We start from the raw sequence: 23,223 nt of genomic DNA on the forward strand, positions 1-23,223 counted from the left end.
TCCAACCACAGGAGAACTCGAGCTAGGGCCAGAGACGGCCGGCCAACTGCTTACCTTAGCAGCAAATTTCGGTCCACCTCTGACGGGGACAGGGGCTCTCTTCTTCTTGTTGGCTTCCAGGGCGAGAGGGGCATCAGGGAATAGCTTTTCTAGTGCGGCAAGAGCGGCATATGCTTTTGCCACCTTTTTGTTTGAGCCAGCACCCTGAAACTTCTGTCCGTCCACCTCGACCTAGGAAGAACAGACGCATGGTCAGCGTGGCCCGGTGCCTCCCCCTGGGGCAGAAGTGCTCTCCTGGGGAGCCAGCTGCTCACCTCCATGACGAAACGCTTGTCGTGGCTGCCCCCGGTCTCGGAGATGAGCTCATACTTGAGGCCACGCCTCTTTTCGTTAAGTTCCATAACAGGGTTCTTGCCATGCTTGGTCAGGATCGGCCCCTGCTGTTTTACGTTCTCAGGGGAAACAGAAAAGAAAACCAAAAAACTCAGCTAAGGGTCTTCCGGCATGTGGAGGAGGGCAGCTGCCCCCCAAACATGAGAGAGGCCCCTCCACTCCATTTTCCCTGCTGTCCCGCACCACCCTCGCCTCCCAGCCTCTGGAAGTCATCTGAGGGCCTCCCAGCAACAGGACTGCCTCCACCCGCACCCTCTCTCTGGGGCATGGCCAGCCTTTGACCGAGGGCCATCCCACTGCAGCCCTGGGCGCTGGGTCAGCATCAGCAGGGCCCTCTTGGTGGTGGCTCAAAGGCTCACACCCAGCTCCCCGTGCAGGCCCCTAGACTGGAAGCTACTCTTTGGGGGGAGGAGGGGGCGTGAGTAACAAGAACCAGTAACCCTGCTGGCTCACAGGACACAGAGCTGCCGGCCCCCACCATGTGCTCACCTCGGCGGTGGGATCTGAGGGGAAGGCAGCACTGGGGGTCGAAGAGGCTTCCACCACAGGCGGAGGGGCCACCACGGCCGGCTTTGCTTCCGTTTCCTCAGCGGAATCCTCCCCCTTGCTGGAGTCTCTGCCTTCTGCGCCGGTAGGCAGGCCCATGTCCTGTAACACCTGCAGGAGGGACACCCGCAAGGCTCCCCAGTTAGGGAGGGGGACTTAGCACCAGGGTCATCTACAAAGATCTCCGCCCTTTCCCCAGGATCCTGAATCAGAGGCTCCTAGGGTGGCAGCCAGCACTGGAGGCTGTCTCCCCGATCCCCCGAAACCCTGCTGCCCAGCTACATTTGGGGACTCTGCCTGTCAACCACAACGACGAAGCCATTCTTCCATGTGTGACTTGGCAGACACTTAAACATCTCAACTCAGCGTTCACACACCCTCCCTAAGCCTTGAGTTGTCCTCGCTGAGGGTTTCGATAGCCTCGGACAGCTCCACAGGAGCCCAAAATGCAGAAGTGCTTTGCTGTGCAGAGAACAAGCACTGGGTGCCCGACCCTGCCCATGTTTACCTTCACGGCCACGTGCAGCTTGGCCGTCTTCTTGGATGGTCCGGAGGCCTCGAATGAGCTGCCGTCCACCTCCACAGACATGGTAAAGATGGGGGCGTGCACCGGGCCGGTCTGGGAAACCAGCTTATACTGCAGGCCTGGCTTCAGCTGGTTGAGTCTCATGAGGGCGTTCATAGCTTGAGGGGGCTCTGCCTTCTCCTCTACAGAGAGAGAACCCCAACACTGTTCTGGACTGTCAGTCAGCACTCCCCGGACGACCTCCTGCCGCACGGCCCGGTGGCCTGGGAGCCCACGCTGGCCAAGGCCTCACCCACGCTGCTCCCAGCGTGGCCACCCCACTTGCGTTCCAGAACCCCACAACAAGCAGTCATTTAACAACGGGCTGCGATATCCTGTCTGAGAAAATTAAGGCAAAAGCAAGCATCTCACCACTTCGGGATGACTCTTAATTGAGCCAGAGGAAAGACACACTAAGGACTAGAAACCAATGCTAGTACCTTTCTTCTGAATCTTCTTCTTCTTTTTGCTGGGAGACTTTTCCTCCCCATCTTCTTCCATCGGGCGCTTCATGGGCGTAATGGCATACGTGGTGCTGGGGGGGATTTGAACTGAAGGAAGAGATCACAAGAGAAAAGGCTGAGAATCCCTCCTGTGCTCCTGCCAGCAGCCCACGCGGACACCACCAGCCTGGCGCCGGGCCCCTGCGGCGTGCTTACCTGTGTAGTCCACTGGGTTTTCATTCTTTGGTTTCTTGGGCATCTTAGAAGGCAGAGGGTCCATACCCAGAACTTTATGGAGCTGGCCGAACGCAGCGAGTCGCAGGGCATGCTGGAGGAGGGGAAGAGGACCTGACTCAGCCGCCCTGTGCTCCCTGCCAGGGACTGTGCGCTCACTAACGCCTTTTGGAAGGGGTGGGAGCTGAGGGGGTTGCTAACGGTTTCCCCTACAACAGCAAGGGGTCCCCCAACAGCCAGGGGAGGGCCTGACTGCCAGGGCCCAACCTTGCTGTGGGGGAAGTCCAGCCTGTGATCACCCCCCTTGAGAGGAATACAGGAGACCCCAACCTGGGGACTGGTTGCCACACGGAGCCACGTGGTGGGCCTGTAAGGGAAGGACCCTGGAGCAGTGCACACTGCAAATAACATCTCCCCACTGAGCTCGGTGTCCAAAAATAGCACTCGAGCAGGCTGAGGGGACAGGCGACAACCACGCATGGCGCCAAGGGAAAGAAGCAGCCCAGGTTGGGGCGCCCTGTATCAGGCACAATCCCTTCACCTTCGGTCCCCAACCTGAGCCTATGAGTCCAGCGGCTACCCTGAGAATACCCAGTAACGGAACTGGAAGCCAGCGATTACAGCCTGGGTAAGGGCTCACGGTGGCAATGGCGAAGACTATACCTGCGCACTCTGTGTGATATCTTCCCGTTGCTGTCTGTCTAGATGCCCAATAGCATCAGTGGCTTCTTTTTCACAAGGGTCATAAATGCCAGAACCATCTGAAGGCAGGAAACAAGGAAGATATGCAGAGGATTATCTTTTAGCATCTTGGAAGAGTTGTGCTGCCTGAGGGAACCAGGTGCGTTACCCCCCACGCCCCATCCACACCCAGCTCTGGAAAACACGCTGAGCTCGGTGACCCACTCGGCGTCCAGCCCATGAGATAAATAATCCACGTGTCTCAGAGCAAGGAGCTCGCGTGGGAGTGGGTCACCACTGCCCCGGATCCGCCCTGAGTCACAGCTGCGGAGCCGGCACAGGGCTGGATATGATGGTGCAAGAGGGTAGTCACATGCTTCAGCCCTAGGGGGACACGGGGCTGCTGCTGCCCTAACCCAGTCGGGGGACCCACCAGGAAGCGGCCTCAGGGCCTCAATCCCTGTCCTTTCCCTGCAACTTGCAAAGCACAAGGCCCCAACCTGGCATCACGATCCCCGACGCCAGGCACTCCAGCACTCTCCGCAGGGCCTCGCCGGCACCCATTGGTCTGTTGGCCGTGCCGATGGACTTCTCACAGAGAAGCTCAAGGGGCTGAAAGGCAAGAGGGACAGTTAGCTCCAGTGTCCAGGAGGTGGTCAGCCGACACTGAGGAGCTGTCACTATGTGTGTGTGTGTTTTTTGGGGGGAGGGGTGTCAAAGCCCTCCAAGTTCACAAGTTGAGGCTAAACTGAAATCAGGACAACTACAGCCTGGCTTAGTGACTTTTCCTTAAAGGGACAAACAGTAAATCTGTCAGACTATGTGAGCCAAGAGGCCAAGCTGAGGCGGTTATGTAGGTATTTATATTTATTATGTAGCCGCTTAAAAATATAAAAACCCTCTAACTACGGGCAGAGATAGGCAGCTGGCCAGATTTGGCCTATGGGCCCCACTTTGCTGACCCCTGTCCAAGAACAGCTACAAAAATTCTTCGTGGAGAACAGTGTCACAGTAAACATGCTACCTGGCTGGCCCCCTCCCTAGGCTGAGCTTGTGTCCACCACTGGGGGGGGGGCCAAGAATGGGGATGGCCGTCCTGTTCTAGCTCTCATCCCCCACCCAGGGAGTGGCACAAAGTAGCTGCTCAATAAATGGCTAGTACGGGGATCCATCGGCCACACCCCAGAGGGCCCCTCCAGCCCAGTTATCGCAACATATTCCTGGGATGTGGGAAAACATCTCTGCATATCTGACCCTCAAGTGGCCATAGCTACAAGGTGCCTTACCCATCCTCTGAGGGGACCCCAGGTGGGCACGCGGGTACACAGGTCCCTCAGGACCCGGATGACAATGACACACGACTTCAGCCCGTTGGCTCTGGCCTAGAGAACAAAGCACAGGCTCTTTATACCAAGGAACCTCCCTTAAACACAAGGCAAACATGAAAAACACAAGTCTCAGGGTGCTACTTTGTCAAGGGTAAATGGTGAACGCTCAAGACCATCAAGTGTGTGGTCCGCAGCGGTTTCACCACGTGGATCAGAACAGGTTACTCTTGGCACAAAGCAGCAGCAGCCCACCTACTCAGTCACAAGCCTCCTCTGGGGACGTCAAATTTGTCTATGCGCGCTCCGTTAGCAACCGCACGCCTGCAGGTGCTAAGCTCGGCACGGCGATCTTCAACGTTACCGAAACTTTATGGTGCAAGTTAGCCAAGTTAAAACTTAGGAATTCTCTACCAAAAGACAAATAGAAGAACAAAATGCAAACCTGGAACCACTTGGCGTGTCGGAGGGACGCCAAGGCAGCAAGGCATTTCTGCCTGTCCAGAACGTCCGGGGGATCGTTGACTGATAGCGTTTCTATTCATGGATGGAATAAGAAGACAAGGTACAGTTTGACCAAGGGGTTTCTGTCAGGTGGAAAGGGGATGTGGCAGCTTCCTAAAGGGCAGCTGAGGCTCCCAGAATCTCAAGTCATCTCCACCCTAGACCAGGGAAGGAGAAGCTAGAGTGCATTTAACTCTGCCCTGAGGAGATCGTAAAAATTGGAGGCCCCTCCAAAAAAAACAAAAACAAGAACAAAAGTGGGAAGTTACTCTAAAAGGAATCATCCCATGGGGGAGGGGGACAGATAGGTGGATCCTATCTTCTAATAGACAATTACCTTGCTTCCTCCCCATGATCTCCCGATAAATTAGCTATGCTAAAAATTTCAATAGCAAAAAAACCCAAAAAACAAAAAGAAAAAAAAAAAAACCAATAAAAACAAAAACAAAACAAAACCCCCCAAAAAACAAAAACAAAAGCACCAAAATAGGTGGGGGGGGAGTGGAAATGAACTCCCTCTCTGCTTCCCACAACGGCCATCCCCTGAGGCATCTGCGGCAAAGGGGGACCACCTCCGCCCACCAGGCGGGACTGCCCTAGCCCCAGCCCTTGACAGAGAGAGTCCTGTTGGTCAAAGGTCCAGAGTCCCTAAATTGATAATTGGAATCAGGTATCAGAACCAAAGGTAATCAAAGAATAGCAACAAGGGCGCAAGGTGAGAGCCTCTGCTGCAGCAGAACTGGAGAGCTGTCACTGCCGCCACCCGGGTGTCAGGGGTTTGGATAAGGCCTGCGACCGTCACCTCCGCTCACCTCCGCTCTGCGGCGTGAGCGCCAATAAAAACCATCCTCGCAGAAGAGACACAGGAGGGGCCCTTGGTGGCCTTTGAATTAGGAAAGTTTTTGGTTTTGGTTTGCAAATCACACAACCGTTTACAACTTTATCCAAAACTCTGTACCAGCTCTCTGCATTTCAATCCCGGCAGCTGATAAAAGCAGCCCCTGGAAGAGGCCAAGCGAGGCCAAGCGAGGCAGCCCTCGGTTCTGCTGCGACACAAGCTGTTTGCACGACTCCAACGTGATGTTCATGCAGAAACCATCTGGTAGTCTTCCAGAATTTAAAAGCCATAAAATCACCAGGGACACACTTTTCCAAGGCCAGAGAACGCTCAACAGAAAAACCAAGTTTAACACTGATGAGAACACTCAAGGATTCAGATAAACAAAAAATGGTGCAATCCTCTATGAAAAGTGCTACTCACTTTTAGTGCAACCGTTTTGTCAAACTCCCAAGTACTGAAACTGCACGGGAGATGTGATCTCAGAGTCTACAGGTGGTCAAAGCTACACCGACAGCCTTTTACCAAAGCAGGCTAAAACTGAATAGCACATTTGCCTGGCGAGGGAACACCAAGTTTCCACAGTCCTGCTGGCCTTTCTCAGCCTCCCTACCTCCGGCTAATACTTTCTCCATTTCTTCTCTGACAACAGGGGATGTCAGGTGGATGGTCAGGGACAATGGAGGCTCTTTTGTGTTTTTTATCACAATCGCAGCATCGTCAACAGACTGGAGTATTTCGTACTTGTCTTCTGTGACCGCCTACAAAAGAGAATGCAACTTTCAAACACACTTCCTCCTCAAGGCAGGCAATCAACAGCTCTGTCTCACTGGTTACCCCAGCACACGTCAGCTTCTTGCAGGGTGACGGGACAGCAGCTCCTTCATCTAGGGGATCAGGACCTCCCTTCTGCCCACCATGTCTCTGGCCATTTTCTGGGTACTCCAGAGTGGAGGTCTCTAACTGCACAGAGAAGGCATTTTTCATGGGGAGCTTTACAATGCGATGGGTAACACTTCAGGGGCTGGGAGAAGGAGACAAGAGTGTGAATCCTCGTTCTGTCGCCTGGTAGTTGGGTAACTCTGGGCAAGTCACTTCATCTCATTCAGATGCTGGTTTCTAATGTATAAAATGGACTTCTTGACAAGACCTAAACCACCAGGCTGCAGGAGGCTTACACAGACACCACGTGCAAATACAACCCCCAGCTGAGCGGAATCCACCACTGGTGTTTCCCTCCTGGGGTGAGCAGCCATCAATGTGGAAAGAAACAGTGTAGTAAGGTAATCTGTATCATATGATGCACACACAGAAAAGCATGTGGTTGCTGCAAACGCATGTTTCTACAAAAGGATGTTCACCTGTCTTCTGCTTTCTCCTTTCTACCAGTTTATATGTGCCTTAATGAAGAAAATTCAAGCTCTTACAGGTTTCATTAGGGAAAACATAAAGGAAATACCACATTGAGGGGAAGACAAATGCACACTGAAAGATCTAAACTGGGGTTGTTCTCCACGTAAGCACTAGGGACCCTCTGGGCTGCTGGGCCAGCGTCCGCCTTGCGGGACACTGAGCAGCCATCTCCAGCCCCCACCGAGCGGAGATCAGCAGCACCCCACTCCCCCCCGCCCCCGTGACAACCAAAACTGTCTCCAACTCGCCAAATGTCCTCTGTGGGGGGCAAAATCGCCCCAGTCAAAAACCACTAATCTGAATCAATAAAAACACACTTTATTCGTATCTTTCTTTAAAGACTTTTTACAAAAGATGTCTTTCCTTTAGAAACATTTACAACAACGTAATTTTCACCAATGAATATACTTTTGATAGACATGGATTAAAATTAACATAAAATTACCACCAAAACAGAAAAGTTTAGTCCTTCATTCACCTGAAATACAGCTCTCCAGAAGTATCTACTGAACTGCATTAGCTCCACATTTCAATTCTGACCTCTACCCTAAATACCAAATTATCAGTTACATGTGGAAAAAAAAAAATCCATGTTTACATATGAAAATGAACAGTGCCTTTCCCTAAGGAATGTGATTTCTTAGTTTTGTTTCGTTACTTTATTCTTCTGCTGCTACTATTGCTAAATTGAGGGTGAGTGTGTCCCAAGGATGCAGCATACGGTGGGGACGCATGGAGGTCCTAAAACGCCAGGACTCACAACCAGGGATCCTGGGATCAACCACTCAGCTCCTTGCGCCCTAGTCACATCTCCTAAAATACTCGGACGATAAAATCCTATCTCCAAGGGTCGTTGTGAGAAGAAAAAGATACACATATAAACAGCACACCTGGCCTAGGGTGTGGTGTAGTCAATTCTCAAGAAATATCAGAGACTATTACTTATGCAACACTTTTGTAATGAAATAAATAAGCTGGTTTTTAAAAAGTTCTTATGTCCAGTTTTGGATCAGGGAGGAAGAGTTAATCATTATACCTTCTATCCGCCCATCCACCCCACTGAGCGTGGATTCAGAGCTCTAGCCCGGTGCAGCCCCGAACAGTGCAGCCCACCACATGGTAGGCACCGAGCCTTTCCCGGCTGACAGAGTGTCTGGGCCCATCTCGGTCAATCAGGCACCAGGACCTTAGCAGCCCTGCGGCATCCTGCCCATCACCTACTGATAAGGCATGCGCAAGCACGTGCAAGCGGGGGTTTGTAGTGTGCCTCCTAGTGCACAGCACAAACCAGCCTCTCTTCCTGTCCCGCCGTCCTCAACAAGCATGACCTGACCCCGCCCCGTGGAGGCAGTCACACTCACAGCGAGCTGGATGGCGAGGTTGTCAGCCACCTTGTCCAGGAGGGCGGTAGTGGGCTTCTCCTTACATAGCAGCACCAGCTCTAAATCCAAGTCCCCCTTGAGCAGCAGGCCCTTTGCCACGAGGCCAACGCGCATCACACCCCGCAGGGTTCTGGTCATGTGCTCCGTCTTCTGCTCCCTGAGGGACACACCAAAGTACGCTCAGTGAGGGATTCCGTGCAGCCAGAACCCAGAGGCCGTGGAAAGGGTGGAGTTTCTTAGAAAAGAAGATGCTCACTCCCATGCTGGCCAGACTCTCTAGGAAGGATCCCCACCCTCCAAAACCTCAAACGTACCCAGCCCCTTCTTTGGTCTCATCCTCTGGGGGCACATCCACATTCTCGGACTCCGCGTGCTCGCTGCTGCCTTTCTCCTGTTCGTCTATCCAGTCAGACACAGCTTTGAGAGCCCTCTCTGTGTGGGACACCATGTTCTGGACTGCCTCCAGTTCCTCTTGGGTTGGATAAACAGAAGAGTGCTTTGCCATCACGTGGCGATCGTCATTCACAAAAATTCGCATTGGACGCTGGAAATGCGAACACTCAGTTAAAAACCTTGCAGAGACATCGAGCAACCCTCCACTCATCTTTCAAGCTGCCCAACTCAGAATTATGCCTTATCATTTGTGTCAAAGTAGGCCCCCTACACGACCACTACTGAAGGTCTGAGAAGCAGGACAACCAGAGGGAACAGCTGTTCATTCTCAAGGCAGTTGAGAGAAAGGGGGCACACTCAACTTCCTATGTGTGTCTGTATGTATATACGTGTGAACTCTTAACACTATGTAGTAGTATTTTATAATTCAAGAAGTCTAATGAAAAAACATGAGGATCAAATGCCTTGGGGAAATGCTACATCTCTAAATACGAATAAAGAAATAAGTAAGATTAAAAAAAACTTACCATTTTTACTTCTTTTGCTGTAGTGTCTGGAAATCAAATGTTTGCTTATCTTTTCAAATTGTAACAGATTTCCTTGGTGTTATCAATACTTCAACTATCTATAAGATCAGAAAATCTTTTTAGTTTCAAATATTCCATAGATGGATGAATTTTAGCAGCCAGATACTGAATAGGACAAAAGACAGTGGTGCAACCACGTGAAGGGGCCCCGGTAACACAGCAGGGCACATCTTTATTTCCAAGTAACCACTGCTGAGGTACAAACAACTAATTACAAAATCCCCTAAAAATGAAAACAGCTGGTTTCAGAAGCCAACTCTGACTTCCCACTCTTTCTACTTCATCTTCTTTCATCTTTTTTTCATGCAAAGTATGCCAGTTTTTACAAATATAAAAAAAAAATAAAAAATCAATGAGCCTCCAATAAAAGGTAACAATACAAATGTTCAGCAAACTCTTGGTGTTTGGACAAGGAAAAGAGACAGAAGGAGCTCTGGTCTTTGAGGGTAATGAAAAAAATGGAAGGAAAGCATGAGACAGGAGCTTCTATAAACCGGAAGGAAAGAACCTTCTGAAACATCAGGTGGATGTGACCACAGCACCACGTGGCCACACCTGTGGGTTCCATTTTGGAGAGGCCGACAGAACTCAAGTGCGCAACAGAAGTCTTCAGGGCGGGCGCCTGGGTGGCTCAGTTGGTTAAGCGACTGCCTTCAGCTCAGGTCATGATCCTGGAGTCCCAGGATCGAGTCCTGCATCTGGCTCCCTGCTTGGCGGGAAGCCTGCTTCTCCCTCTGACCCTCCCCCCTCTCATGCTCTCTCTCTCTCTCAAATAAATAAATAAAATCTTTAAAAAAAAAAAAAAGAAGTCTTCAGGGCAAGCACAGCTGTAATTACCATCTTGGGCTCTAAATAACATGCTGACTACAACCTACTCAATTCCCACTCTGTGCAAACAGTCTGGTCCACACTGAAATCTTCCAAATGAGTAAACAACAACAACAAAAAATTCATCACGGTAATACACAACAGATGAATCCACCCATCCCATCCAACCACACAGCCCCTTTGATCTTGGTCAGTTACCAGCCAGGGCAACAGGCCCCACCTGGAAAGGCACACACTTCAAGGACAAACTTGGACATGATGGGCCAAAACAAGAATTTCCCACAATGCTTCAGGACTTCCTAACAATCTAATTGCAAATTTGTAAGTTTCAAAGTAGAACTATAAAACTGAAAGGTGGAATGAGAGGTGAAAATCCTGCAGAGCTACGCACAAGCAGGGGTCAAGACTATGCCTGGTGGGGTGGGGAGAAGAGTGGAGGCCAATCTCTGGACTCAGCTGTTCACGGTACCGCTGATGAACAACTCGGTCACCACCAAGTGGGAGCTTCAGCACGTACCTGGGCTTGAAACCCTGCCTGCCCAGCCACTAGCCATGTGGCCCTTAAGTTTCCTTGCAGCTTCCTTCTACACCTGTGACATTGATGCGGCACTCCCCTACCTTGGCAAGAGGAGTGAAAATTAAACAAGTCAACTTACAGAAAGCATGCAGCACAAACCCCATGGACCCTTCATAATGGCACCAACTTCTACCAACAAGATCTCCATTTGCCAGGTTGCCCTGGGGGCTAAGCAATGAGTGACAAAGTGCATCCTCTATGAAGAAGTTCCCATTCATTCAGTTAGGAACACAGGATATCAAGATTGTATTCAAAAAGAATGCTTTACCTGTTAGGTATGTATTTAAGATAAATTTATGGTTGAAAGTACACGCCTGGTGTTTGCTCTAAAACACTCCAGGGAGGCAGGCAGTGGAGACGGGGACAAAGATAAAACAGGATGGCGAAGTGCTTACAGCTGTTGAAGCTGGGAGACGGGTATGTTGGGATTCACTTGTGATGTCTGAAAACTGCCAATCCAGTTTTTTCTTTAATTGCAGAACAGACTTATGTACTCCTAACTAAAGTGCAGCCACCACAGGTCATCTAAAAATTTAACCAACGCTCAGATACCCAGTTCTAAGCCAAGAAGCAGACTCTGAGAAATCCCAACCTACTGGTGATATGGCCATGTTAAACAGCCCCCACTCCTGGCCGCATCTATGCTGGAACCTCATCAACCTGATAAAGAAGGCTGATGTTTAAAAACCGTGTTTAGGGGCGTGTGGGTGGCTCAGTCGTTAAGCGTCTGCCTTCGGCTCAGGTCATGATCCCAGAGTCCTGGGATCGAGCCCCGCACTGGGCTCCCTGCTCAGCAGGAAGCCTGCTTCTCCCTCTCCCACTCCCCCTGCTTGTGTTCCCTCTCTCGCTGTGTCTCTGTCAAATAAATAAAATCTTTAAAAAAATAAAAATAAAAACCGTATTTATTTACTCAACACGTATTTAGCATATACCTCCTCCACACCAGGCCCCGGGGCTGGCTGCTGAGACGGTGACAGACATGTCAGACAAGGGCCTGGCCCCCGTGGACCTGGCTGGCTGGCACAAGGTAGAGAAGAAACTCCTTCCTTCCAAGCCCAACAAGGCGCTAGGAGCCAGCATTTCACCGTACACGTACCAGCTCTTCATACTACACTCCTCCTCCGCCACAAACATCAAATGCAGAGGCTTTAAAAACAACAGAGCTTAAACCAAGGTTTCAGAAGGCTAAGACCTTTTCATTCTGGATTTTACAGACCTGACATTGTCTAACTTTCTAAAAGGAGCTCTCCAAAGAAATGGTTGATTCGGCACCTCGCCCTGGGACTGTGTGAGCCCGGTCATTTGCAGATCAGAAAGCAAGGAAGCGCTCGGACACTAGTGCAAGTCCAAAGGACAAGGAGTTGACTTGTAAAGGCTCCCACCAGCTATATTTGCAGCAATGGAATACAAAAAACAAAACAAACATAAAATGCTGCCGTATGTATGAAGTTCTAGAAGAGCCACAAGTGCTCAGCAGTTGCCTTACACAGGTGATGGCAGGGACATCTGGGAGGGGTGCTTTCGGGGTGATGGTCACGGTCTCCATCTTGGCAGGGGTTGAGCGTATGCAGTGGTCAAAACTAACTGAATGGTATACTCAAGATTTGTGCATTACTTAAAAAAAAAAACTATAAAAAAAAACTATAAATAAATACTGGATTCTAGTTAATATTTAGATACAAGACAGCAACTTTCTGCTACTTTGAAATGCATCATAAGAATAAAGTGGATTATAGGTCAGAGACATCCAGTAAATGCATGAATAAATAACTGTGGACTGAAGGATGACCAGAACAGACGGAGATGTGTGAGACAAAACCATAGTCAAAAACAAATAAACAACCATAGTCAAATGTCAATGGCAGAACCAAGGCTTTATCTACAGGTAGTTGTTCACTGTAAAATCGTGTCACCTTCGATGTATGTTTGAAAATTTTCATAATAAAACATTATAAATATACAACCAAAATTGATTCAGCACATTAAATGTACATAAAAGCTTGAGTCCATAACGATACTTAATAAAAACCCCAAACCCTAATTTGCCAATACTGGAGGTGTCTGTATCCCAACTCCCTACTCTGAAAACGGTGAAGAGGGACTGAAGCCTGCCCACAGTTGAGGTGGGGCATCTCAACCAAGAATAAATGCCATCTGACAAAGAGAAACTGGGAGTAGAAAATCACTCTTCTACCAATGGGTAAAAAGATACTGCGTCAGAAGAAATGAGCCCATCAAAAGTACCTCAAGGACACACACAAGCCTCCCCAATGCACCTGCTTTCAGCAACTGTCCTGCATGTAGGTTTCCATCTGCTGCCTTCACCCTTAAAACTCCGAACGTGGGTGTGCCTTGGCCGCGGCCAGCTGCAGCACCTGATCTTCCTCTGCTCCAAGAGGCAAGCCCCAGAAGGAACCCCCGAAGAGACTCACTGGGCTGTGGCTGGCCCTGACCACCACACCTGGCCCCCCATCTGTGGAACATTCACCCCCGGAGCCCTCCTCCTTTAGACCAGGCCTTGGTAGTGATGCCTCTTGATTCAGGGGCACAAAGTAAGAGCACGAATTACCTGAGCTAAAACAAATGCTGAAAAACTGGAGACAATGCTCCTTTGCAGGCCAGCAAATCTGGCCTCATTGTCTCTATGTGAACCCAGATCTGTCATCCAAGCCAGCTTTTCAGAAGCCAGCTGCTCTGGTCTTGAATACCAGGGGATCCATCCCATTAACAGACATAGGGGTCTTCTGCGCAAGCAGAAACCTCCTTTTCAAGATTTTTAGCAGAGAACACTGTTAGTGAGAAGTCCACAACACCCACCTACCTAGAGGCAACACTCCACTGGCCCCTGCCCTGCAACCACCATTATGATTAAAAAATGGGGCACAAGGAAGCCTGATTTTTACAAGTCCAGTTTCTCTGAAAGGAAACCGAAGCAAGGAACAGCTGGAGAGTGAAGAATCAGAATTTTAAACATGAACTTTGTGTGGCTGGGGATGTTCTAACAGGGATCAGGTTTCTTTCTTAAATCCAGCCCACTCACAACATGCAGTTACAGAAGTTTAAACCACAAAACCTTTTGCTTGCAGCGTGATGACATTTCTGACCTCTTGCTAATTAGAATATGACATATGTGGCACTTGCTGTTAGAAAAAAAAACACGCCCAAGTTAGCATGTGTGGATCAACAACCATTTATAGAATGAATGAACAGGTGTAGTGGCAACATCCTAACAGGTATGGCCCCACCTATCTTCCCGAGTAGATACCATGCCCCTTCCAGGACATTTCACGAAATCCTACCGCTATTCCAGCAACTCTGGGGAATAGTCCTGAAGCAGATGCTCATCTAAGAGACTGAAGGAATTAGGCTTTGAAATTTACAAGGATCCAAACCCCACTCCTGATTTCCCCATCTCTGGAGCTATCCTACCTATCCTGGAGTGTGAAGTGAAGCGATAGACACGTGCTACTCTTTAGTGACTCTACAAACTTGTACATTTTGACATCATCAAGGACACATGAAAAATAATTTTATTTTTTATTATTTTTTTAAGATTTTATTTATTTATCTGATAGAAAGAGACACAGCGAGAGGGAACACAAGCAGGGGGAGTGGGAGAAGGAGAAGCAGACTTCCCGCTGAGCAGGGAGCCTAATGCGGGGCTCGATCCCAGGACCCTGGGATCATGACCTGAGCCGAAGGCAGACACTTAATGACTGAGCCACCCAGGCGCCCCCCGCCCTTTTTTTTTAAAGATTTTATTTATTTGACAGAGAGAGACAGCAAGAGAAGGAACGCAAGCAGGGGGAGTGGGAGAGGGAGAAGCAGGCTTCCTGCAGAGCAGGGAACCCGATGCGGGGCTCAATCCCCAGGACCCTGGGATCATGACCTAAGCCGAAGGCAGACACTTCACAACTGAGCCACTCAGGCACCCCATAAAAAATAATTTTAACAAAGTAATCCAGTCAGAAGATGCCAATCTAAAATGCCACTCGGAGAAATTTTAAAATCCAGCACAGATCTGAAGTCTAGTACAGTGGTTCCCAATTCTGTCTGCAACAGTATTTTTACTGGTTCACAGGGAGGTATAAAGTTAGGAATAAAGATTTTCACAAATATTTTCAATTTTAAAAAGCATGTCTTTTCTCATGAAAAGATGGAGACTGGTTACACTAATTAATTAAAAAGATATTTTCCTTGACTAAATAAAAAGTTGACAAATACAGGTTTTTTCCCCCAAAATGTTTCTGGAACTCCCCTGGTCTGTGAGGCCCCGGACTCTAGGCCCACTAGTATTGTAGAGCATTCACGGGTCTTGGGAGACAAAAGCCCCAGGTTTGCGCCTACCAGGGCTCTCCAACCTAGCAGTTGTGAGACCTTCCAGCAAATTACCTACCTGTTCAGAGCTGGGTCAAACATGAGATGGAAAACACTAGCTATGCCGAAGAGTTGCAAATAGTAAGGATAAAAGATGACTTCGTGGTAAGATGTTTTATCAACCGTAAAATCTCAAATACACTATACTAAAGGAGGAATTTCAACAACTCTTGGATGAACCAACAGAAATGTTTTATTAAAGTCTGCCTGTGAGAGGACCTGACAGTAAAGTGTGTACCATGACTCCAAGTGGGAATTACCAAACCTCCTTTCCAACATCCTCTTCAAGCAGCAAGGGGACAAAGGAAGTAAGTTTAGGAAATCTTCCACACCTGGCTGGGGAGGGGGAACCCCGAAGGCAACCCTCCCATGTTGCCTTTTTTTTTTTTTTAAAGTAGGTTCCACATCCAGTGTGGAGCCCAATGTGGGACTTGAACTCACGACCCTGAGATCACGACCTGAGCAGAAATCAAGAGTCAGATGCTTAATCACCTGAGCCATCCAGGTGCTCCAGATTTTTTTTTTTTAACTTGGCATGCAATTTGTTTACTTCTCCCAAAAGCATCCCCCACCAACTGCCCATTACAAAAAAGGAAAAAACTCAAAGGATGTAATGTATGCGAATTCACAAACATGAATTATTTTAGTGGGTAAGGGTGGCACTTTTAGGTTTTTTAAATTTTTATTTTATTTAAATTAACATATAGCGTATTACTAGTCTCAGAGATAGAGTTCAGTGGTTCATCAGTTGCGTGTTAACACTCAGTGCTTAGTACACCATATGCCCTCATTAATGCCCAACACCCAGTTATCCCATCACCCCCCACCTCCCCAGGGTGGCCCTCTTTTAAATAAAACTTTTTATTCTGAAGTAACTGTAGCTTCACATGCAGCTGTAAGAAATAACAGAGATCACACGTGTACTCTCTAACCAGTTTCCCCCAATGGTAACATCTTGCAAACTACATAGTACAGTATCATAACCACAACCCAGACATGGATACAGTCAGACACAGACCACTGCCAGCCCCACAAGGATCCCTCCTATTGCACATGACTGGCCACACGCCCCTTCCACTACTCCCCATATGCCTAACCTAAGACCACTAATCCTTTCACCATTCCTATAATTTTGGCACTCCAACAACGTTATATAAATGGAATTGCAGAGCATGCAATCTTTCAGTATTGGCTTGTTTCATGCAACATAACTGCCTCAATATTCATCCAAGTTTTGTATCAACAGCTTTCTCCTTTTGGTTGCTAAGTAGTATTCCACAGTATGGAGCCACCATTGTTTAACCATTCACCTGCTGAAGGACATATGCATGGCTTCCCATTCCTGGCTATCAAGAATAAAGCTACTATGAACATTTGTGTATAGATTTTTATGTAAACATAACCATACATTTCTTTGGGATAAATGCCCAAGAGTGAAATTGCTAGGTCATATGGTGGTTGCCTGTTTAGTTTTGTAAGAAACTGCCAGTGTTTTTCCAGAGCCGAGATTTTAAAACACAAACTCAAGTTAACTTCACCAAAATCAACTCCATTCACCTTCTCTCCACTCCTGTCAACTCATACATCTGCTCTGTGCTGCTGTGGTCACTGGTGAGCCCTCTCCGGGCAGCCATTATTCCTTCCTGCATGGATTCTGCACAGGTCACCCACAGGACAAATGTTTATTAAGGGCTGTTATGAGCCATGGGGCTGGGATGGTTTTTTTCACATTGCTGACATTTGGACTGCTTTTCTGAATTATGAATACACAACAACCTGCAAAAAAACCCTAAATGTACCAAGGAGAAGCAAATCTAACTTGCAACATTTTATTCTTTAAACACACACAGACTCAGATAAGAAAAGCAGTCAAAAGGAAGCAACAGAAAAGCAAGTGGCCCAGAAGATTATCCCAGTTAAGACAGAGCTTGAACCACAATCCTAATGAACATAATACGGATGGCCGTTTGGAACATTCAAGAAAATTACAATGGATCTCAAACTGCCAATAGCATCACTTCTCACTAATCACCTAAGATTATAAAAATAATTTGGAGCAAATTTACATACTCTTATAAAAGGATGCACACTCAGTTTTGTAACTAAATGATCCTCACTGATCATATATGGCACACAAGAAGATAGCCTGTGGACAATAATCTCATTTTCTTGTTAAAACTAGTGGCTACAGGGGCACCTGGGTGGCTCAGTCGTTAAGTGTCTGCCTTCAGCTCAGGTCATGATCCCGGGGTCTTGGGATTGAGCCCCGCACTGGGCTCCCTGCTCGGCGGGAAGCCTGCTTCTCCCTCTCCCACTCCCCCTGCTTGTGTCCCCTCTCTCGCTGTGTCTCTCTGTCGAAAAAAATAAATAAAATCTTAAAAAAACAAAACAAAAAAAACTAGTGGCTACATTTTCAATTTCTTCATCCCCTAAACATTTAATTAAAAAAACCCTTAGGGCGCCTGGGTGGCTCAGTCGTTAAGCGTCTGCCTTCGGCTCAGGTCATGATCCCAGGGTCCTGGGATCGAGTCCCACATCGGGCTCCCTGCTCGGCAGGAAGCCTGCTTCTCGGCTCTCCCACTCCCCCTGCTTGTGTTCCTGCTCTCGCTCTCTCTCTCTGTCAAATAAATAAATAAAATCTTAAAAAAAAAAAAAACCCTTAAATTTCGGGGCACCTGGGTGGCTCAGTCATTGAGCGTCTGCCTTCGGCTCAGGTCATGATCCCAGGGTCCTGGGATCGAGCCCCGCATCGGGCTCCCTGCTCCGCGGGAGCCCTGCTTCTCCCTCTCCCACTCCCCCTTGCTTGTGTTCCCTCTCTCGCTGTGTCTCTGTCAAATAAATAAATAAAATCTTTAAACAAAAACAAAAACTTAAATTTCAACTGGACATCGCTTTCTCGAAACATGTGAAAATAGATGTTAAAAGTCACTTCTAAATTTCCAATCACAATTTATAATGGGATCACTTATAAAGTGCAACCTTGGGGAAATATCACAGGGATTTAACAGAGAATAAAATGGCAAGAAACAATTTTTAAAAGTCAGTACACTGACAAGGCTCCCTAACAAACACCTGTCCACCCGGTTTTCGATGTTATTTCTGTAATGCTGTTAGCACCACAAAAAGCACTGACTTACCCTAACTAGCAGAGAGGGAAGCTAGTTGTTTCAGACAAAACTCAGAAGTGCTGCAGCAGGAATCTGAAGGAATTTCATCCCTTCAGGGCCCCCAACACGCTTCACTGTGTGTAGACTCCTGTCAAACCACTATCTGCCTTTAAGTTCAAACCCTTTCACTGGAAACAGAAATCAAATCTTTTTCTCCCAGGACTCGGCTAAGATAAAAAGCATCCAATACATATGGCCTAGAAAATCCTAATTCCCATGTTCAATCAAAGCAGTATTCAGATAAAATGTCACCGCTTTGTGAGACATACATGCATTTCATACTAGACAGTGACATGTACAGTTCAAAACTGCACAAGGTTGATCAACTTACTGACAAAATGTAACAGGAGGGCAAATCCAAGGAGGTATAAACCCAAGTTTCCTGGGGAAGGTAATTATTCCTCTGAGTCATTAAAGATGAAATCAGGAGGAACTGGGGAGGAGGTGAGAGAGGTAAATAAGAGGGAGCTGATCCAACCCAAAGAAAACTTTCTTTTTTAAAGATTTTATTTATTTGAGAGAGAGATAGCACAAGCAAGAGAGCACAAGCAGGTGGAGCAGCAGAGGGAGAGGGGGGAGCAGCAGAGGGAGAGGGAGAAGCAGAGGGAGAGGGAGAAGCAGAGGGAGAGGGAGAAGCAGGCTCCTCGCCCGGCAGGGAGCTGGACACCAGGCTTGGTCCCAGGGTCCCAGGATCATGATCTGAGCTGAAGGCAGACACCCAACTGACTGAGCCACCCAGGCACTCCCCCCAAAGAAAACTTATAAAGCCCTTTTCCAGAAGAACATTTCCAAGCCCCACATCTTGCTACAGACAGACAAGCCTACTGCTTACTCAAAAAGAAGAGGCTTATAGACTTAGAGAAAGCTCTTTCCTCATCACTGACTCCTCCTGTTCTCACCTGGAGAACTTAAGCAGAGGAGCATGAAAATGAGCACCAAGTAAGTGACATCAAAATATTAGCAGCCACTCTTGACAATGTAGTTATTTGACAGGAAGAATTTAAGAAAACTAAGCAACAGCCTTAGATTCCTCACTCTCCATAACATGGGCCTCAAAACAAAACAAAAACAAAAAACCCTCTAAAATATACTAGAAGAAGCTAAAGAAAGGAATTTTTGTCTACAGGCACTAGACAAGTTCAATCAGGAAAAAACAAACAAAAACTGCAAGCAATTAGGTACCACTCCACTCCAAAGAGAGTGTGATTCCCAGGCTTGCCCAAGCTCTAGGAGAGTAGGGAAACTCTGATACACCCGCACCCAGTGCTGGCAAGGCCAAGCCTGGCAGTAACTGCCAGCCTCCAATCAACTCCAAACACTAGGGCCTGCAGAAATTCCATTCACAAATTCCGGGGTCCGGGATCTGCTCACATGGCGAACAGCAGCTCAGGGAGAAAGACCCCAGGACCAGGGACAATAGCACCTGCCAGTACCCAGTTGGCCTGTTTTTCCCTTTTCCAGCTGCTACTGAGTTTCTCGTTCCCACACTTCATTCACAGCCTGACTGGCTGCTGTTACCTACATCCCACGAGACCACACACAAAGCATCACACACAAAGCATAGTGGCAGCAATGTGAGCAATCCGCGGAGATTCCCAACCACAACTATCTGAGATTAAAAAAAAGAGTCTGAAGCCCTAAATTTGAGTCCCGACTCTGGGTGGCACCTTAGGTTTTCCTGTGGAACCCACATATGCCACCAGGCCACTCACTTTAAAGAGGAGAGAATCCCAAGCAATCAGAAAAAGATTCAGAATCACTGAAATACCTAAGTCCAGAAAAAGAAGCCTTCTCAGAGAAACTGGCACTCCCTTACTGATCCATCATGTCCCGTGAGCAGAATCCCAAGCAACGGGTCAATCAATTTTGGAAATACTGAGAAGAGATGGCTTATCTTCCCCAGTTCTGAACTGGGGGAGAGCGTGCTGATCACTGTACAACCCAGATAATTCATCCAGGCGCAGGATTCACTGGGGCAGAACTTCAACTCAGTCACTCAACTACTTGAGAAAATAAGGTAGAAAACCGTTTTAAGCTCTCATGTATGGGTCACAATCTTGCAAGTTTCAGCGTACCCAAATATCGCACCAGATCACCATTTTGAGGAAGGATGCAAATCCTAAGCAATCTGGAGAAAATTCATCATCAATGAAACACCTGAACTAAAGAAAGGGAAAGCTTAAACCCTCCGCCAAATATGGGTCCTGACCTGGGGGAGGCCTGGCCGACTACAGATTTGGGAACCCCATGCACCGATAAAGGCCTCCGGTGCAATCAGCGTGGGAACGGGGTTTCAGGGAGGAGGTCCGCGTCTCCACGCCATGTAAGGACAAAGGCGGCGACATTTCCCGCCTCGGGAACCTGGGACTCTCCTGGAACCGGGACGGGACTGGGACAAAGACTAGAAAGGAACGAGGAGGGGGGTCGCCCCTGCCGCTCCGGCCAGGATGCTACCGGCCAAGGGGGGTGTGTGCTCCCGGCACGTGCGCGCGTGCGCGCGGGGCGCCGCAACAGACAAAGCCGGGCCCGGGGGACTCGGCGGCCGGGGGCCCGGTGCGCGCGCACCCCCCGCGCGAGGCGCCGCCGCCGGCCGAGGGGCCGCGAGGGGGGGCGGATGCGCGCGCACCGGGCCCTCGCCGCCGCCGCCGCCATTTTGTTTCCTCGGCACAATGGGGGAGAGTAACGGCCGAGCGCGGGAGCGAGACTGGAGAGGGAGAAATGAGCCAGGCGCTGGGGCGAGGGAACCGGGCGTAGGCGGGGAGCGCGGGGCGCCTGAGGCCTTGTCACCGCGACCCCTCAGCCTGGCCCGCGCTGAGTGGGAGGACTGGCGGGGGGAGGGGCAGAGGCGGGAGCGGGCCCGGCCGCCGCCACATTGACGCTTACCTTGTCGGCGTTCCCTTCCCCGACCGCAACCGCCGCCGCCGCCCTCCTGCCACAGCCCGCCGGGGTCTCCCCCCAAAAGCCACGCGGTGCGCACCGGGCTGCTGAGTCCAACTGCAATGGCGAGAAGAGGAGGAGGAGGAGCCGGGGCCGGGGGCGAGCGGGCGGACGGGCGCGCGCCGGGGAGGTGCGGGCCACGTGATCGCTGGAGCCCCGCCCCCTGCCGCCGCGTTGCCGCTTGACGCAGGCCAAGCCGGGGAGGGAGGGAGCGACGAAAAGAGATAAGGTGGGCTTCAGTCACGTGGCAGGAGCGCAGCCGTTGCGTTGCTGGTCACGTGGCATCGAAACGTTTCGAGGCCTTGATCATGTGACAGTGGCCAATGTAGAGGCCTCCTTGGCCACGTGACAAGGAATTTGGCGCTGCCCTTTGCTGTATTGGTAGGTCTGAGTCATGTGATGTGGTCGCCGCTCTTTTTTTCCAATGGCGATTTTAAGCGGCATTACCACGTGATCCAGGTCGAGGGGCGGAGTCTCCCCTGCTGTGAGTCTATGCGCCTGCGCGGTTGCCATCTTACGCCCGTCGCTCATGTGTACGTTGGCGGAAACGGCTCGGAGAGCGAGGCACGTGAGTGTCCTCATAGTGGCCGGATTTCGGTCGGGGAGGTTAGTCCTCCGTCCGAGGTTACCTGGCGGAGCTTCCTCCTCTCTCTCTGCATCTCTCGCTAGAGGCCAAGAAGACCCGAGATTCGGGTGTCAGCAACGGCCGGACAGATCTTCTTGTTGCTGCCCCGGGACCGGCGCCGGTGAGCGCTCCAGTTCTTTGGTCCTGCAAACCCCCAGTGTAGCGTCTGGCCGCCCTGCCGGGCCCGGCCTCCAGAGGACAGAGCCCAGCTGCTAGGGGTCTTCTAGTGTCCCTTTCACAGGTGGAGAAACAGGCCCAGCTGGAGGATTCACATCCATGTGTGAGAGCCGGGTCTGCGGTCACAAGCTCGGCCAACCACAGCTCGGGGTTGTTAAGTAAAGGCGCCGGGGACCGAGCGCTTTCTCTTTTCAAGCCGGTTGTTGTTGCATCCTCCCGGAGTTTCGTGAGATCCCCGATGTACATACAGTCTGCCTACAGGAAGCCCCGCTCCCCTCCAGTGTCAGAATCAAGCTGGCGCTTGACAGACCTCGTTATTAGGAACGTTGTCATGTGCGAGGTTGTTGTTCAGAAACTGCCGGGACTCGGAACAAGGAATTATTGAAAAGGTTTCCTTCTTGAAAGTGAGTTAAAGACTTAACGGCATAGTAATGGTTTTTCCTAGCAGAAATGTAGGGATGTAAGCGCCTTTGTTAAGGATGCAAGACCCAGTATCTGCTCTAGGTTTGAGTCCCCCGGTGTGACCAAAAACAGCCCACTTCTCTTGAGCCTCCGTTTCCTTATCTACAAAATGGTTACGATTTTGTAGATAAGCACTTGGCACTTGGCACAATTCTGTGTGCGGAATAAATGCCTCAAAATGATAACTATTCTTAAAAAGGTAAGATGTGGGACGCCTGGGTGGCTCAGTCGGTTGAGCGTCTGCCTTCGGCTCAGGTCATGGTCCTGGGGTCCTGGGATCGAGCCCCGCATCGGGCTCCTTGCTCGGCGGGGGGCCTGCTTCTCCCTCTGCTTGCCGCTCCCCCTGCTTGTACTGTCTCTCTCTCTCTCTCTCTCTCTCTCTAGCAAATAAACGAATGGGATCTTTAAAAAAAAAAGTAAGATGTAAAAATGTTACAGAAATGGGTGCATACTCTACCTACTGCTTTTCTCCTATTTACCTTTTATTTAGGATTTTGAACAGATAATCTGTTCACCTGATACAAAATGTCAAAAGTTCAAGAGTGTGAGGACTAAATCAATCAGCCTCCCCTCCTTAGCAGCCAGTGTTAAGTTTTGTGTGTAACTCTACAACGGTGTTTTATTCATAGAGTTGCTTAGATTTATTTTTTATTTATTTATTTTTTGCCGTTTTTCACACAAATGTAGACATTCTGCGTCTTGCTCCCCCCCCACTTCACCAATTTGGAGATCTCTCCTAAATAGAGCTTGAGACTGAAGAAAGTTTTGG

General features: G+C 49.3%; 2 protein-coding genes across 10 annotated transcripts in view; one reads left to right on the forward strand and one right to left on the reverse strand.

The window, feature by feature from the left end:
• Window positions 1-21,292, reverse strand: part of ILF3 (interleukin enhancer binding factor 3) — a 33,338-nt gene extending 12,046 nt beyond the window's left edge. For 3 of the 9 annotated variants that reach the window (XM_045863009.3, XM_064570997.1, XM_054504919.2), the window contains exons 1-15: window positions 21,137-21,291; window positions 9,245-9,342; window positions 8,639-8,868; window positions 8,304-8,481; window positions 6,143-6,290; window positions 4,633-4,724; window positions 4,149-4,244; window positions 3,363-3,474; window positions 2,845-2,942; window positions 2,164-2,275; window positions 1,945-2,055; window positions 1,448-1,647; window positions 883-1,050; window positions 315-452; window positions 55-231 (exon numbers count right to left, since the gene is read on the reverse strand). In XM_045863009.3, the coding sequence (XP_045718965.1) occupies window positions 55-231; window positions 315-452; window positions 883-1,050; window positions 1,448-1,647; window positions 1,945-2,055; window positions 2,164-2,275; window positions 2,845-2,942; window positions 3,363-3,474; window positions 4,149-4,244; window positions 4,633-4,724; window positions 6,143-6,290; window positions 8,304-8,481; window positions 8,639-8,868; window positions 9,245-9,247 (1,863 nt within the window). In that variant the 5' untranslated portion in view covers window positions 9,248-9,342; window positions 21,137-21,291. Of the gene's footprint in view, window positions 1-54; window positions 232-314; window positions 453-882; window positions 1,051-1,447; window positions 1,648-1,944; window positions 2,056-2,163; window positions 2,276-2,844; window positions 2,943-3,362; window positions 3,475-4,148; window positions 4,245-4,632; window positions 4,725-6,142; window positions 6,291-8,303; window positions 8,482-8,638; window positions 8,869-9,244; window positions 9,343-21,136 lie in introns of those variants that run through there. The other 6 variants (XM_064571000.1, XM_045863010.3, XM_054504920.2 and 3 more) reach the window with 4 other exon arrangements.
• Window positions 21,293-21,393: 101 nt separating this feature from the next.
• The window catches only part of AP1M2 (adaptor related protein complex 1 subunit mu 2), a 57,343-nt gene continuing 55,513 nt past the window's right edge, over window positions 21,394-23,223 (forward strand). Inside the window, exon 1 of the transcript XR_010405210.1 lies at window positions 21,394-22,396. The gene's annotated coding sequence lies outside the window, so the exon portion shown is untranslated. The remainder of the gene's footprint in view (window positions 22,397-23,223) is intronic.

The sequence above is a fragment of the Mirounga angustirostris genome, unplaced genomic scaffold, assembly GCF_029215605.1.
Source record: "Mirounga angustirostris isolate CCGP_5_RB_7025 unplaced genomic scaffold, mMirAng1.0.hap1 SCAF_1, whole genome shotgun sequence".
Classification (NCBI taxonomy): domain Eukaryota; kingdom Metazoa; phylum Chordata; class Mammalia; order Carnivora; family Phocidae; genus Mirounga; species Mirounga angustirostris.